This window comes from Rhineura floridana, chromosome 9 (assembly GCF_030035675.1).
Source record: "Rhineura floridana isolate rRhiFlo1 chromosome 9, rRhiFlo1.hap2, whole genome shotgun sequence".
Lineage (NCBI taxonomy): Eukaryota > Metazoa > Chordata > Lepidosauria > Squamata > Rhineuridae > Rhineura > Rhineura floridana.
This window is the reverse complement of record NC_084488.1, coordinates 75,472,030-75,489,138: the sequence shown is the minus strand read 5'-3', so window position 1 is coordinate 75,489,138 and position 17,109 is coordinate 75,472,030. Positions and strand designations below refer to the sequence as shown.

The 17,109-nt window shown below is 45.4% G+C and overlaps 1 protein-coding gene across 3 annotated transcripts in view; it reads left to right on the top strand.

Moving 5' to 3' along the window:
• The first annotated feature begins 2,348 nt into the window (after window positions 1-2,348).
• The window catches only part of PCDH10 (protocadherin 10), a 75,488-nt gene continuing 60,727 nt past the window's right edge, over window positions 2,349-17,109 (top strand). For all 3 annotated transcript variants that reach the window (XM_061585013.1, XM_061585014.1, XM_061585012.1), the window contains exons 1-3: window positions 2,349-5,927; window positions 8,271-8,329; window positions 8,947-9,053. In XM_061585013.1, coding sequence (XP_061440997.1) covers window positions 3,279-5,927; window positions 8,271-8,329; window positions 8,947-9,053 — 2,815 coding nt within the window. In that variant the 5' untranslated portion in view covers window positions 2,349-3,278. The remainder of the gene's footprint in view (window positions 5,928-8,270; window positions 8,330-8,946; window positions 9,054-17,109) is intronic.

Below are 17,109 nucleotides of genomic sequence, written 5' to 3'. Positions count from 1 at the left end.
TCAAGGACAAATATAGAGCAGTCAGTCGCAAGGCAGCGTTTCACCAAGAGAGCACCTACGTTCAGTTGCTATAGTGCAATTCCTCTGCGCAAAGGAGCCTTTAGTCACCCACGCCGAGGCAGGCGAACCGATAGTAGTAAACACAGTCCATCCCCTGGGCTCTGAGGGAGGTTTTCACCAACAAGCTCGGGGAAGCCCATAGCTCAGTAGTCGAGCATCTGCCTTGCATGCAGAAGGTCCCAGGTTCAGCCCCAGCATTTATGCTGCCAGTCAGTGTAGACAACACTAAGCCTGATAGTTTGACTCAGTATAAAACAGTTTCCTATGTAGCTTTGTCACACTGGCGAACATAACTTCCCCATCGCCATTATCTCCAAAAATACATCCGAATGAAGTCCCATTAAACCGAGTAGAACTTCTGAATAAACACATTTTAGGTTAGAGCTGTCCACAGCGGGAGAAAAAGTAGGTAGACAGCCCGTTCACAAGTGAAATCCACAGGTTTCACTCCCCACACTCCCACTTTTAGCTAAATCATGCCCCCCTCCAGCTAATAAAAGCAGTAGCTGAGAAGGCTGTTACAAAACCTCCCTCTTCCAATTCCAGCAAGGGATGTTGGTTGTCACCAAATCTGCCATCCACTAACTACTTAGGTAACTCTATTTACACACAGTCGAACAGCAGGCCTGGACTAACCAAGGTGCTGCCCCCCCCATGTTGTGAACTTCAACTCCCATAAGCCCTGACTGTAGGCAAAACTGGCTGAGGCTGATGGGGATTATAATCCACAACATCTGGAGGGCACCATGTTGGCTACTCCTGTTCAATAGTGTGGTGGCTAATTCAGAAGTGCAGGGTCCTTTTATGACAGTCATGCCACACCGCCACGTCCCCTTATCCACTGGCCCTGGTCTTCCTTGCTCTCCTTGTCACCTTGCGAGTCCACACTCCATTACAACAGACGTGCGAGCCAGTCAGCATGAAAGGGGGAGCCTATGTGTTAGCTGCTGAGAAGAGTCTTCTCAGTGGCTGACTCACCTTTCACTCTGATTGGCGCCAATCAGCATGAAAGGGCAAGGACTCTTGTCTTCTCAGTGGCTAACATGCTTCCTTTACATGCTGATTGGCTCCTACAGAGGGACCCTGCTCCCAAAAAAGTAACAGGGCTGCGACCCCAGATGATTACACCCCTGCTCCTCTTAAGTTGTTTTCTTTTATTTTAAAAAAGGTTTTGCCTCTAATGAACTGGACTCTAGTCCACCACAACTTTTTGCCAAAATATGTTCTACCAGATTATTGGCTGATCCCAGAAACATAGGAAGGTACAAGTCAGACTATTGGCCCATCTAGCTTGGTATGGTCTACAGTGCCAGCCTTTCCCAACTTTTGGGTCCCCAGATGCTGCTGAACTCCAACCCCCATCAGCTCCAGCCAGCGTGGCCAACAGTCAGGAATGATGGGAACTGTAGGCCAACAACATCTGGGCCCAAAGGTTGGGAAAGGCTGGCTCTACATTCACTGGCAGCAGCTCTCCAGGTTTTCAGACAGGGGGGTTCCCAGTCCCACTCGGAGATGGTGGGGACTGAACCGGAGATCTTCTGCATGCACAGCAGATGCTCTACCACTGAGTTATGGCCCTTCCCCATAATGGGGACTATGTTCATAGTAGCACAGGTGACCTGCAGATAGGGTCATTATTATAGGGTTATTAAATATAATTCTCTCTTGTTTTGTTGAAATGGATTAAGGGGTAAATAAGCAGAAAAGACACCCCCGCAAAAAAAAAAAAAAGCCATAGCAGACACACAGCTTTCCGTTGTGCATTACAGACGATTCCACAAAGGAAAATCAAACCGCGGGGACAATCACTAAGGAAAATTCTATCTCAAGTTTTCCTTGTTTGCGATGCTTTCAAAACAAGAAGAGACGTAGAAACAGGCGAAGACGAAAGGGAAAGTCAGGAGCAGGTGGAAATTCCATCTCCACGGAGCAGCTTGTTTATAAGCATCATGGTTTGCATTGATGACGAGAGGTGATCTCCTTACTCCGTAACTGCAACAGGGGAATAGTAACTTTCCGCGGCAGAGATTCCCCAGCAAGCGCTTCGGGAGTGGCAGGGTTATTCTCTCTGCCATAGACACACAGACGCACTCACACTGAGACTATAGCGACGGGTTCTCCCGTGCTCCCTCCTCCCCCACATTCATGACGGAGCCTGCTGGACGTGCGGCATATCCAATGAGCTGCCGCCCTGGGGACGTGACTGCGAGGCGATTGGTTGGCAGGAGCAGGTCGCTGCGCAAAAACAGGAAAGCCGAACGCTCCGAGCTCAGAAACTGCCAGCAGAGATCATAGGAGCTGGGACGGGAGGAAAGAGCCAGAGCAGCAGCACGGCTTCTACTACTATTAGTGAATGTGCTTGAAAGCCGCAGATAAGAGGCAAAGCAGCGCAGGAGAGGCAGGGAGAAAACTGTCATTAGCGAGGGTGCTGAGGGCAAAGGCATGGAAGGAAGGAATGGTGAGGCAGATTGAAGAGAATCTCGGCTAAGCCCCGGAGAAATTCAGGGAATTTAAAGTTTGGGGCTGCCGAGCGGCTCTCTGCCTTTCTTCCCCCACCCTCCGAGTCCATCCTTTCGCTGGGTGTAATATTTTTGTGGCTATTTTTTTTTAAAACCAAATTGTGCTAAAAAAAATCTTTTCAGTCTTTACTGTGTTTTTCTTCATCTGAAGGGGGCATGCCCATCGGTTCTTCCCGCAGCTTTCCCCCCTCCTGCTCCGATCGGGAAGCCAACCCGAGGGCAATCTTGAAAGCTGCCAGTTCCCCGGGATTTGCTGTTGCTGCTGCCTCCACTGCCTCTCCGGCTGCTGCGGTGCAGTGCCAGGACTCTGGGAATAAATTAAAAGGGGCGCCTGTGTCTATATAGCCAGCTACCTTTTGCCTCGAGTGGGTCATTTCTTGCGAAGATCACCGATGAGGTGGGAGCTCTCCTCGGCTCCCTCCCGCACCCATCTTGGGTGATATTTCTTCCCCTCCTCCCCTTCCCCCCACCTCGATATTTTTTTTTGAAAGATTTGTTTTAAAGGAAGGCGATGGGGGAGGAAAGAGACAATGAAGGAAAAGGAATAACCACAAATCCTTTTTAAAGCTCCCATCAATCTCTGGCGCTCCTACCCCTCCCTCCCTACACAGAGACGGTGTTTCTCGGAGGAGGAGGATTTTTGGAGAAGGAGGAAGCGTTGGTGTCGAGGAGGGGGAAATCTCTTTTCCCCTTTTGGAGATGGTCGTGCTATTCCTCTTTGCCTTAATCTGGATGGTGGAGGGAGCCCTTTCGCAGCTTCACTACACCGTGCAGGAGGAGCAAGAGCATGGCACTTTCGTGGGGAATATCGCCGAAGATCTGGGCTTGGACATTACAAAACTTTCCGCTCGCCGCTTCCAAACGGTGCCCAATTCGCGGAGCCCTTACCTGGACCTCAACCTGGAGACCGGGGTGCTGTACGTGAACGAGAAGATCGACCGCGAGCAGATCTGCAAGCAGAGCCCGTCGTGCCAGCTGCACCTGGAGGTCTTTCTGGAGAACCCGCTGGAGCTCTTCCGCGTCGAGATCGAAGTGCTGGACATCAATGACAACCCGCCCGCCTTCCCGGAGCCCGACCTGACGGTGGAGATCTCGGAGAGTGCCACGCCAGGCACCCGCTTCCCCTTGGAGAGCGCCTTCGACCCGGACGTCGGCACCAACTCGCTGCGCACCTATGAGATCACCCCCAACGGCTACTTCTCGCTGGACATGCAGACGCAACCAGACGGCAACCGCTTCGCCGAGCTGGTGCTCTCCAAGCCCTTGGACCGCGAGCAGCAGGCGGTGCACCGTTACGTGCTGACGGCCGTAGACGGTGGGCAGCCCCAGCAGCGCACCGGCACAGCCCTGCTCACCATCCGCGTCTTGGATTCCAACGACAATGTGCCCGCCTTCGAGCAGCCGGTCTACACCGTCGCCCTGCCCGAAAACTCCCCGCCCGGCACGTTGGTGCTGCAGCTCAACGCCAGCGACCCGGACGAGGGCCAAAATGGCGAGATCATCTACTCGTTCAGCAGCCACATCTCCGCCCGGGCGCGCGAGCTCTTTGGCATCTCGCCTCGGACGGGCCGACTGGAGGTCAATGGCGAGCTGGACTACGAGGAGAGCAGCGTCTACCAGGTGTACGTGCAAGCCAAGGACCTGGGGCCCAACGCCGTGCCTGCCCACTGCAAGGTGCTGGTGCGGGTGCTCGACTCCAACGACAACGCGCCCGAGATCAGCTTCTCCACCGTCAAGGAGGCCGTGAGCGAAGCGGCGGCGCCGGGCACCGTGGTGGCTCTCTTCAGCGTCTCCGACCGGGACTCTGAGGAGAACGGGCAAGTGCAGTGCGAGCTGCTGCAGGGCGACGCGCCTTTCCGCCTCAAGAGCTCTTTCAAGAACTACTACACCATCGTCACGGAAGGGCCCCTGGACCGCGAGCAGCCCGGCGGCGACGCCTACACGCTGACGGTGGTGGCGCGGGACATGGGCGAGCCGGCGCTGAGCACCAGCAAGTCCATCCAGGTGCGGGTCAGCGACGTGAACGACAACGCGCCCCGCTTCTCGCAGCCCGTCTACCAGGTCTACGTGAGCGAAAACAACGTGCCGGGCGCTTACATTTACGCCGTCAGCGCCACGGACCGCGACCAGGGCGCTAACGCGCAGCTGGCCTACTCCATCCTGGAGAGCCAGATCCAGGGCATGTCGGTCTTCACCTACGTCTCCATCAACTCCGAGAACGGCTTCCTCTACGCCTTGCGCTCTTTCGACTACGAGCAGCTCAAGGAGTTCAGCTTCCAAGTGGAAGCCCGCGACGCGGCCGGCGCCGGGGGCGACGAGCCCAACGGCGAGGAGGCCCTGGCCGGCAACGCCACCGTCAACATCGTGGTGGTGGACCAGAACGACAACGCCCCCGCCATCGTCAGCCCGCTGCCCGGCCGCAACGGCACGCCGGCGCGGGAGGTCCTGCCCCGCGGGGCCGAGCCGGGCTACTTGGTGACCCGCGTGGCGGCCGTGGACGCGGACGACGGCGAGAACGCGCGCCTCACCTACAGCATCGCCCGGGGCAACGAGGCCAGCCTCTTCCGCATGGACTGGCGCACCGGCGAGTTGCGCACGGCGCGCAAGGTGCCCGCCAAGCGCGACGTGCAGCGGCCCTACGAGCTGGTCATCGAGGTGCGCGACCACGGCCAGCCGCCTCTCTCTTCCACCGCCGCCCTCCACGTGGTCTTGGTGGACAGCGCGGTGGAGCGGCAGGGGGCGGGCGCTGGCGGCGGCGGAGCAGGGGGCGGCGGGGGGCTAGGCCCCGGGGGTGCAGGAGGCCCCGGAGGAGAGCACCGGCCCAGCCGCTCGGGAGGAGCCGGCAGTGGCGGAGAGACCTCGCTGGACCTGACGCTGATCCTCATCATCGCCCTGGGCTCGGTCTCCTTCATCTTCCTGCTGGCTATGATCGTGCTGGCCGTGCGCTGCCAGAAGGAGAAGAAGCTCAACATCTACACGTGCCTCGCCAGCGACTGTTGCTTGAGCTGCTGCTGCTGCTGTCCTTGCTGCAGCCGCCAGGCGCGGGCCCGGAAGAAGAAGCTCAGCAAATCGGACATCATGCTCGTCCAGAGCTCCAACGTGCCCAGCAACCCGGCCCAGGTGCCCGTCGAGGAGTCGGCCAGCTTCGGCTCCCACCACCACAACCAGAACTACTGCTACCAGGTCTGCCTCACTCCCGAGTCGGCCAAGACCGACCTGATGTTCCTCAAGCCCTGTAGTCCTTCCCGCAGCACGGACGCCGAGCACAACCCTTGCGGGGCCATTGTCACGGGATACACCGACCAGCAGCCCGACATCATCTCCAATGGCAGTATATTGTCCAGCGAGGTACGGCATTCTTACGACCTCTGAGCTTCTCATAACCTCAGGGGCACTCACTTAGTCTAAGGGCAATGTCTTGCCCCCTTCTGTGTGTCCCTCATTGACAGTTACTATATTTTACTGTATTTATTACTTGCCTTTCCTCCAAGGAGCTCTAATTCTCCCCCTTGCCCATTTTTTCCTCACAACAACCCTGTGAGGTAAGTTAGGCTGAGTGATAGTGACTGGCCCAAGGTCATCTGATGAGCTTTGTGGCTGATTGGGAATTTGAACCTAGGTCTGCCTTGCTGCTGGTATGACACTCTAACCACTATGCCATTGACACTAACTACTACACCACAAAATGTAACAGTTGTCAGATAATTATCAGTATTATGCGTAATGAAGTTCACTGAGATGAAAGCTCCGCTGTCGCTAAGGGATAATAAGATTGCAGCTTAACTGTCCAATCCTACAAGTATGTACTTATATGTATGCCCCATTGCTTTTTAGGGGGGCTTCTTCCTGAGCAGGTGGACACTGAACTATGATCATTTTAATCTCTAATTATTACTACTAGTAGTTGTACCATTACTACCAGTATTAGAGTTACAAGAGTTGAGTTGCCTTGCAGTCTTCCTCCACAAATGCTTACAGGTCTCTAGGCTGTCATTTATTAATTAACACAATCAGTCCACTGTTCACCTCCCTCCCCTTCCGTGGACTGTAGATTACTACTACACCTGCAACAAGTAGTAGCAGATGAGTAGTCGGCTGATTTATGCCCTCTCTCCAGCAACACATGCTCATTCTAGCAAGATCCCTCCCACACTGTGCCACCATCAAACTGCAGTGCAGCTTTCCTTCTCCTGCACTCTCTCTGCTTCCTTTAGTTTTCTGTTAGGCTGTAATCCTATACACTTGCCTGGAGAAAAGCTCCATTGAACATTAGGGGGCTTACTTCTGGGTAAACATGCATTGGATTGTACTGCCCGCCTTATGGCGGGCGCACACACAAATAGCTTCTCCGAAATAGCGGTCTTGCTCCATTTAATCATGATGCAGGACAGGCTACTTGGACAGCTCTCTGTGTTCTGAGGCACCTTTGATTTCAGCCAGTTAGTAGCTTCTTTTCAGAGGCAGAACCAGTTGTGCACTGGAGAGCATTTTAGAAATAGTTGCAGCCAAACGCCCACACTGTGTGCATTTGAATGAAGCTAGCCTAGCTTCTTCCATTTCTACATAAAACAGTACATAGTCCTAGGTCAGGTGCCAGTATTTATTTTCATTCTGTGCAGACCAGTTGGTGCCTGTGAGGGCTTTTTTGTTTGTTTGTTCCTCTAGTTATTTTATTGCTCCTTTCAGGAGCATCAAATCTGAAAGGGTTTCTGTAATGATCTCTCTGTTCAATGCAGTGTTTAAAAAAAGGAAAAGCCATCATTTACATCTAGGAGTGCCTGTATTTGTGATTAAGGCTGTGAAAAAAATCTCTTGTGGGGTTATGAATAACTAACTACAAGGCAGCAGTTCTAATTAATTCAAGAATTAAGGATTTATTAACTAACTTTTCATGACTCCAGCAGAGTGGTTCCATATGAAGCATTTTTCCCCCTTTGCAAAGGAGCCATCTCAGAAGAATGCAATTGAAAGCTTCTATCAAACTTAACACTATGCCCACTGTGCATGTTTTGTGTTACCTTGGTGGGTAAATAATTTTTGCAGATATCATAATTTGGACTTAACATTCTTCCATTAAAATGTAGTGTGCTGGGTATTAAATTGGGTGTACATTCTGTGTGTCTATTACTGGGAGAAAACACTGCTTTGAGCCTTGTAAAACCAGTCAAGACTTTCTGGTTGTTAATATATTTAAAACATATTTTAAATATTGTCCTTTTAGAACTCTAAGAAGAAATATGTCTCCTTGTTCACTTAAAAAAAAGTATTTCCTCTTTTCATATGCTGCATTGAAATACACATTGGTCTCCAAATTGGAGGTTCATCATTCAGAAAAAATAGTACTTCAATTGACATTTTTCATCCGTGGATTCAAACTGCTATTCAATATAGGTGTGGACATTTTTCATCCATGGATTTAAACTGCTATTCAGTATAGATGTGGAATTCAAGTCCAGTCTTAGTTGGCGGATCCCTGTTTACTGACCTTAGAGCCAATCATTTAGACCTTGCTTATATGAGTTAGGGAGATAAGTTGCTGAGTGACACTACCAATACTTGTTTCTTGGGTATTTAATGGCTCAAAGATAATTGCACTTATAAATCCATTATAATAATTGTAGATACATAAACTGGTTTTGCCTGTAAAAAAACACACTGGGAGTTCAATTATTTTTCTGATTATTTTTCTAGACTAAACACCAGCGTGCAGAGCTCAGTTATCTAGTTGATAGACCACGGCGGGTAAACAGGTAGGACCTCCTCATTCCTGATTTCCTAAATTATGGCCCTAATTTTGCACAACCTGGGATGCATTTCAGAAAGTATGAAGGAGGACATGGAAATGTGTTTACTGCAGATGTCAAATAATAGCTAGAGACTATAAAAATGAATTTGTTCAGTCAGCACCATTAAGCAAAATAAATCGGCACTGAATGAACACCTTTGAATTATGGCTTTTGGTGGAGCTTGCAGAGGTTGCCTGAAAAGAGAGTGGAATCTTATTTTGTGCTGGTCTGAAACGTGCCTCAAATACTTATGAGCCCCTCTTCAAGAACTGGCATATAATATTGTTTTCTCTGTGCAAAAATTAGCTTCCTAGTTTAAGCAAAGTCAGCCAAATTATTCATAACAACTCTGTATAGCACAGGCAGTGTTGTACTGGCTACTGTCTGTCTTGTTGGATTATTAATGCCTAGAAGTACAAGTTTAGTTTGTGATGGAAAGAGCTTCTCTACAGCAGCAGCAACGCTGTGAGCAGGTCTGGCTGAGTGCAGCACCACATGTGGCCATATGATGGCAGAATAATGTTTTATGACTTTTCTTTTTTCCTGGGTGTTCAAATATTAAGCCCTTTTTATGTTTCTAGTTCTGCATTCCAGGAAGCAGACATAGTAAGCTCTAAGGACAGTGGTCATGGAGACAGCGAACAAGGAGACAGCGATCATGACGCCACTAATCGAGGTCAATCCTCTGGTAAGTCTGATAAGGGAGGAATCTAAATATTTGATCTTTTAATAAGAGACTGCAAGGGCAATTACAGATAGATAAATAAATAATAGGTTAGAAAGTAATGTGATACAGAGTGTTTGTTGTCTGTTTCTGCATATACATAGAGGGGGTTTAAAGTAGTCTCATTCATAACATACAGAGGGATATTTAAATACAACAACAAAAACTACTTGTTTTTGACAGCTGCTGAGTTTCGGTATGTTAATCTGCATGGGGACTTTCCTTGCATATTAGAGGTACAAAGATACTGACACATTTTTGGTGGCAGGCAAAAACAAACAAAGAAAAAATAACAAAATAAAAACTGTTGAGAAGATCTCAAAGCAGCTTGCAGCAGCAGCTATTTAGCAGGCTTTGAAGAGTGATGCACAAACGGTGTGCCCCTAGGGGATGAATGAGAAAGAGAGAGTCTCATGATTGAATGACAGTTGGACAGTGAAGATTTGTGTGTGTGTGTGATGATCAGTAGCGTCTCTCATGGAGTATCTCAAATATGTGATACTTTGCATTGTTTAGGATCCTGCTTTCTTCTTGGAAACTTGGAATTTTCTAAGCTAATAAGCGGGATGCATCTAGTTGTATTACTTGGATTCATGATTGCGGTGCATATTGATTTAACCATTTTTTTTTTGCTTATGAAGGAAAAGAGAAGGTTCTTGTAGTGTTGCTGTTTTCACCAATTTGACAGGAGTGCCAATTCTTTTGGCGCTTCCATAGGTATAATGCTCCCAACCGTTTGGCAAAGTGTTTCTAGATAGTCATCAACAGAGGTCTTGGAATCCAGGATTGGCATTAATAACCTCCCCACTTTTTCAACTGATAAAAGCTCGAGAGACTTCTTGTTTGTTGTAACAATGCCTTGGGAGGTGATCTTCTGAGGAAGCAGAGGCTTTCTCGCTTTCCTAGAGCATCCCCTAAAGCAGCCTTCCCCAATGTGATTTCCTTCAGATGTTTTGGACTACAGCTCCCATCAGCGCCAACCAGCACAGCAGTCCCTACAACTTGGAGGAGACCGATCAGGGTGAATCCCCCCCATCTCCAGTTTCCCAGGAGTGCTGAGAGACGGGGAGTGGTTGGTTGGTTGGTTTTCTAGCCTTTACTCTTCCGAGTGTGTTGTATCCTTTGCGATGAGAAGCCTGGGCACATTGCACGACGGGGCGGGGGGGGGAGGAAAGCCTGTTCAAGGGCTGCTTTATATTACTGCAAGTCATTAATATGCAGACCTAATGAGACTTGAGGAGAGCCAAGAGCCTCTGAGCTCCCTGCTCCTTGCAGGGCTTCATGCTTAGTGAACAGAGCATCTATTTTGTGTCTGGGAACCTGACAACAAACCAGCTCTTGCCAGAAGTTTACATCAGAACACAGAGCCTCTCTCTTTCTCTGGCATTTTATTTGTTCCTTTCTTCCAAACCAGTGCATTTTAGCCTCTCCCCTCCCCTATGCTATCTCCAGTTCCTTTGCACCATTTCAGAGACAGCAGTCAGTAGCACCCAAGCATTGTAAGATCCTCCTTTGCCCTTATTTCCCTGTCTAGTTCCTTGCCACCCTCGTTTTACTTAAAAAAAATAAAATCATTTTACTGCGGTACTCATCTCCATGAACATTTCAATCAGTTTGTTCCCTCAACATAATGAACCATAATAACTAAATAGGAAAGAAAAGAATAAACATCTGTACAAGGGCCTGGAATGGAAAGGCAGAATGCGGGAATATAATCATCATAATGCACATCAAGCAAAAAGCCATTTTATTTTAGAAGCATCTCCTGATGTTACTATACTAATCTTTGCCATTGGTGTGTATGCATGTTTTTTAAATGGCTTATCAGAAAGGAGAGTTTTCATGATGACCTGGTATCTATTCTTGCATTGGGCTAATTCATTGGTGCTATTTATTTCACAGCACAGGGGCCAAACTTTAAAGGCATTATTTTGTTTTAACTTGGTTATTTGTGGTTTCAGCACAAAACCCAACAAGCTGAAATACTTGAATATAAGCTGATTCAGATTCATTTACTTAAAATCCACAGTCCACAGCATTCTTGACTTATAGGCTTGACGATTAAATTACAGACTTGTGCAAATAAAATGGAGAAGAATAAATTAGATTTAACAATTTCTTTTGGGTCTAATTAGAATTAACGTTTTGAATTGAAACTTTGACTTAAATTAATAATTGAAATAACCAGTTTTGATAAATTACTGCTAGGCATGTATGGTAATTGCTTTGCAAAAGGATTTTTGCAGTATACTGACACTGAATGAATGTGTATTCATGGCATGTACTAGAATATCTAATCTCACTCCTGTGACTTTGGGATCTGTATTTTAAGCTCTCTGATCAATATAAGGCTTTTCCTTCCTCCCCACCTATGTCAAGTTTCCCTTACCAGTTATCTCACCTGCATTCTCACTCCGATACATTCTGCCTGGTTTATCCAGTGAAGGAGCAGAAACTAGTCTTATTTGAATTTCAGAAGCTTACAGCAATCTAGAAGGATGTTCAAGGGCATTATATAGGATCTGGGTAACAACAGAGTGATACCCCACTGAAGAATGCTCTATAAGATGCAGCCAGTCACATGTAGTAATATGTAAATAAGCAGGTTTAGTTAAATGCTTCAGTTTCCAACTTCATCAGTATTCTGTCTATGTTACTGATAAAAGACAGAGGCTGGAATGTTTAACTAAATATTTTTAACCCTGTGTCTGTTGATGTTTGTGGCAGGCTTGGGGAAAATGGTTTGTAACGGAACAAAATGCTAGCAGGGCTGCATAGCAACAACGGTATAAATCTCACCTCTTGTCATGAATTAAGTAGGTAGCCTTAGGCAAGTACGCCCTCTTAGCCTCTAGTATATTCAGATGCCTTACAGACTTCAGATCTTCTCTGGAGAGTTCCCTACCGGTGAGCAGATCTTGGGAGAAGTGGGCCCCCAAAATTACCTCTTTCTCCGCTCCACTGATAGATGCTTTCTGTCAGCAGAGGGACACCAATTGAACGCCACCTTAAGAATGTCTTTTATCCAAATACTAAATATCTAGAACCCATCTTTTCTACGAAGCCTTGGGTACAACCCCTAATTTCCATGCATTCCTATATTTGTATAGTCGGAAGTAAGTCCCATTGAGTTAAATGGAGCTAATTTCTAGATAAGTGGGTATATGATTGCAGCCTTAGTACATGGAATTGAAAGAATTCCATCGTCTTTTGCCGTGTAGAAAAGGAGAAGGGGCTGGAGCAACTCACCTATGAAGAAAAGCTACAAGGTTTGGGTCTTTTTAATTTGGGGGGGCAAGTAAGGGGGACATCAGACAGGTGTGTAAGGTTATTTATGGTGAGGAAAGTGGATATAGAGATGTTTTTATCCTTCTCTTACGATAGTAGAATCCAGAGCCATCCAAAGAAGCTGAATGTTGGAAGACATGCTGAAAGACAAAGGAAGTACTTCTTTGCACAGTGCATAGTTAATGTAATGCAAGATGTAGTGATGGCTTCCACCTAGATTTGGATAGCTTTGAAAGGGCAGATAAGGCTGTCAGTAGTACCAGTTATATTCATGGAGGATAAGGCTATCAATGGGTACTAGTCACAATGGCTGTGTACTACTTCCAGAATCAGAGGCAGTATACCTTTGAACACCAGTTGCTAGGGATCATGTGTGGGAGAGTGCCATTGTATGTCCTGCGTATGGGATTCTCATATTGTAGTCTCTGGTTAGCTGCTATGAGAATAGAATGTTTTAACTAGCAGGGCTTCTGTATATATTACTGTGTTCTGTTTACTCTGCCTCTGTTTCCCTTACTTTCCTCTGTGGTCTCTTTGTGTTGAGTTGCAGATTATAAACCACCTGGACATATTAATAAATAGTCTAATTTAATTTGTGAAAAGCTGGCATTGTATATAATCTAAACTAAAGGGACCTATTCCCTGCCATAAATTCCTGATATATTGTGGACCAATTACTTAGTTGAGATCAATTACAACTCAGTTAAAACTGGACAATAAATTTGCTGTTCAGTATTTTTCTTATATTGAATGGATTTTTTTTAGAAAACATTTTTGTTAGGATTTTAGAGAATTAAAAATCTCAAGAGCGTGAAATAAAAAAAGTAGAAGAACCAGCAAGAAGAAAGAGAGAGATGTCTAGGATTGATCAAAGCAAATCCAGTAAGTGAATCATGCAGTAATTTCAGTGTAGAAATTAAATTTGACATTCAAGAAGGGTGCTAGATCGTGACTCCTGGTGATAGAAATTGCTTTAGCTTTGTACAGGATGGCTTCTATTAAAGAAACCCTTTCTGCATGTTCAGTAATCTCCTGAAGACAAATCCTTTTAGAAGAGCAATCTAAGGTGTGTGTGTTTTAATCCATGGGTAATTAAGCTCTTGGCTTTCTTCTGAGACTTCCATCATAGGTGCTAAGTACCACTCTATGTGTTTGTTTGCGTTTATGCTGTGCGATGTGAACACCTGTTTGCCAGGACTTGGACCTAAGCCACCGCCTCATTGCGTCTAGATGTTCCCGAAATAAACATACAAAGACTGTGCTGACTCAAGAAGACTAAATTTCTCACAGGGCAGGAAAGAGAAGGAGGGATCTTCTCAATCTTGTACATACTTGCAGTATAGGATAAAAAGATTATGGACTTAGATTGTAGACAAAATTGATGGCTTTGCTTGTGGGCACAGATGTGAATGGAACAGTGACAGAGTGAAGGATGCGTCATTTGCCAGCATGTGACTGGATGTGTTGCGAGTAATTTATTTTTATCTTTACTTGTCTCTGAGGATCTATTAAGGGAATATTTATTAAAAAAACAAGCCCCTCCCCCAGATGTTTGTGTGCTTGTTTTTTATGTGTGTAATTTCAGTTTTCTCTTGTCAGGGGACTTGAGAAACAATTCTTAGCTGCTCTTAGAACCAGCGGGTTTCACCTCTAGCAACTGGAGAGAGAATTGTGCTACAGCTTCTGTGTGGAGAATGACAAATGAAAATACAACCATTCCAAAGGGGCGTAGATGGCAATTTCCCTCTTTCATCCCATGTAGCGACACAGTTTGAATATTATTTTTGGTGCTCTTCTTGTCTTGGAGGAAATTAACATGTACAAAAGGTTTTACTTTTTTTTAAAAAAAAAAGTAGCCAAGTCTGTCTGTCTGTTTCTCTATAGTTGCTATCTTTAATATTGTTCACAATTCACTGGTCTAGATTCTGCTATGAAGTTATTGTTTAGAAACTCTTGTGACAAATAGATCAGAGGGAAAGGCAAGGATGTAATTGAAAGCAAACTTTGAACACAACCTTTACCACGGAAAGAGCTGGGAAGCTCCTTTTATTATTAAAACATGTAACGGTTTTAAAGAAAGTAGGTGCAGTTGTGGGGGGGGAAGGCTGGCATACTCATTACAGTTGCAATTTTTAATTGGATAATTAGAGGAGGATACTTTGAAGATTATTCAAAATCTCTAGAGGCTTCGTGTGCATAGTTTTCTCTTTCTCTACTTAATTTAATTTAATCAAGAAGGAACAAATCACAAAAATTTGAGAGCTAAAATATGTGATTTCTTGTAAATTTGAATACCTTAGAAAGGTTGCAATATTGAGACTAGTTAGGCTACTTTCATCCCATTGAATTCAGTGAAATTGCACTCTAACCTCGCACGTGGTTGAAGCCATCTTCCATGTTTAACTTCTATTGCAAAGTGTTGACTGGGGAAGGGAGAGTTTTTACTTTGCTGTTTCTTCATTACTACAGTCAGTGCTGCTGTGACTATCATACTGCCTCTATAACCATAGCCTTTTTTAATTCCCTAGTTTATGGCACATGATATGGCTGGTGACATTAGAAGTTGTTCAGGGAACTAGATAGAGAGTGAGAGAGAAATGCTTTGCTTGCTGGTGTTTTTTATGTATAATAAATGAGATATAGTCATGAATATTATTGAGCAATACCTTGTATTACTTGTTAGAAGAACCCTTTTGGCACAGTTGTTGAAAATCCATAACTCTCATTCACTTTTAAAATCCTAGTTAACAAGTAATGAAGGTTTTTCTGTTTTTCAAATTCAATTACATTTTTAATCCCCCCCCCATCAATTTGGCAGTAATAATGGATAAGTTAGTTGAGAGAGACTGCTCATCATGTTAGATTTATGACAGAGTTGAGATGGAAGTGTTTGAGTGACTGAACATTTCTTTTAAATATAAATCTGTAAGAGGACTCTTGGAGTGGTAAATCAAGTTAACGAGTGTTAGTGATAATATCAGACATTGACAATTTGTTTTTCCTTACCAAATATTTTGTTGCACAAGACTAAAGACATGCATAATTGCTATGATGCCCAGAATGTCATGTACCATAAACATGCTTATTTTGTTTTGCTGTTCCTTCTTGCAAGGTGTGTGTTTGCAAGGGGGGGTTGTTGTCCTTATTTACCTTTTTGGAATGGTGCAGGCTATAAATATAAAGAGATGAATAGTATTTGAAACCAAGTCTAGCGTAGTGGTAGTTGTCCTCCATTCTCAATGCATACTTGTTAGCACACCAGGCCATAAAAAGCTTTTGGTGCTCTTGCATAAATGAAAATTGTGCTGCAGACTTTAAAGAAACAGGTCTTGTGCTCAGTGATTTGAAATCACATATTTGAATCTACTGCATTTAAAACCAGTGCTTTCAATGAAAAAGCAAAGAGATAACCATAGTCATACTACATCTTCTACATCTGTTTTAGAGCTGTTACAGAAAACCAAACTGTGTAATGGACAGGGTACATTACAGTCTTACCACTATGCAAACGATGCCGCAATGAACAAATCATTTAAAATATATCAAAGAAAATTAAGTGAGCATAAAGCAGAAGTGGAGAATTTCTGGCCTAGGGGCCAAATGTAGCTCTCCAGGCATCTCTGTCTGGCCCTCAGGACTCTACCCAGGCCAAACCCCTCCCCAGGCTCTTCCACTCACTGGACCTGCTTTCCACTCTCTAGTGATTTTTTCCTGGCTGGAATGTGTCCTTGAACTGTGATAAATTCCTTGTGGCAGATGGAGAGTGGTGTGTATCTGGCAACACCCAACAGTAGTATGTGGCCCATGAGGGAATGTGGTCCTTGGGCTGTGAAAGGTTCACACCCCAGCATAAAGCTTACGAACAGGCAAATTATAATATTCCAAAGTCACCCTAAAGTTGATAGAATTAGTATTTAGCAATCCCTCTCCCCAACTTCCTTCTGCCAGCTCTGCAGAAAGGCTCCCTAACAGGAGCAGATATTATTCCCTGATGGCAAACACAATCCTTTACTGTAACAACAGGAAAAAAAAAACCTTATTTCTTCCTCTGAAATTGAGGTTTCTGTTGTTAAACGTTACAAGAGTAACTGAGTGTGTGATCCCAAGCACACTTATTTAATAGACATAAGTCCCATTGAACACAGTATGACTGGCTTCAGAGTAAACTTGCATAAGATTGCACTATAAGATTATTTTTATGGTAAGATAGCAATCAGGTCTGGGAAAAAAAATTAGAGCCAGACACCAATCCATTCACAATCTCTCTGTTTACTGAATCTATGCATCGCCAGCTGTGCTTCTGTTGCTTCAATTCTAGGCCATTATGATGCCATGGAGAAACACCTGTTAGAAACCATTTGGCAAAATGTCACCTTATTATAGACTATTTAAAAAGTGGAGAACACAGAACTGGAATTGAAGTCTGCATTTGTGCCAGCGTAATTTCCAAACCAGTATCTTCATTTCAGTTTATTGTTTTGTAAGATGTAATGGTCTGATAACCACAGTCTGCAAGCATTGGGGAATAGTTTCTTTTAACTTAATGGAAACTGTTTTAAAAAGATTTTCTAGAACTAGGGTGGCAGACTGTGGGATCTACTTTGTTTTTACTAGAACGCTGAGATCACACACTTAGAACTGAAGAATTCTAAGCCCAGGAATTTGTTTTGAGTACCAGAACTGGACAAATTTCTGTCTTTCTGCACCAAAATCCAGTACTGGTTACCCCAAC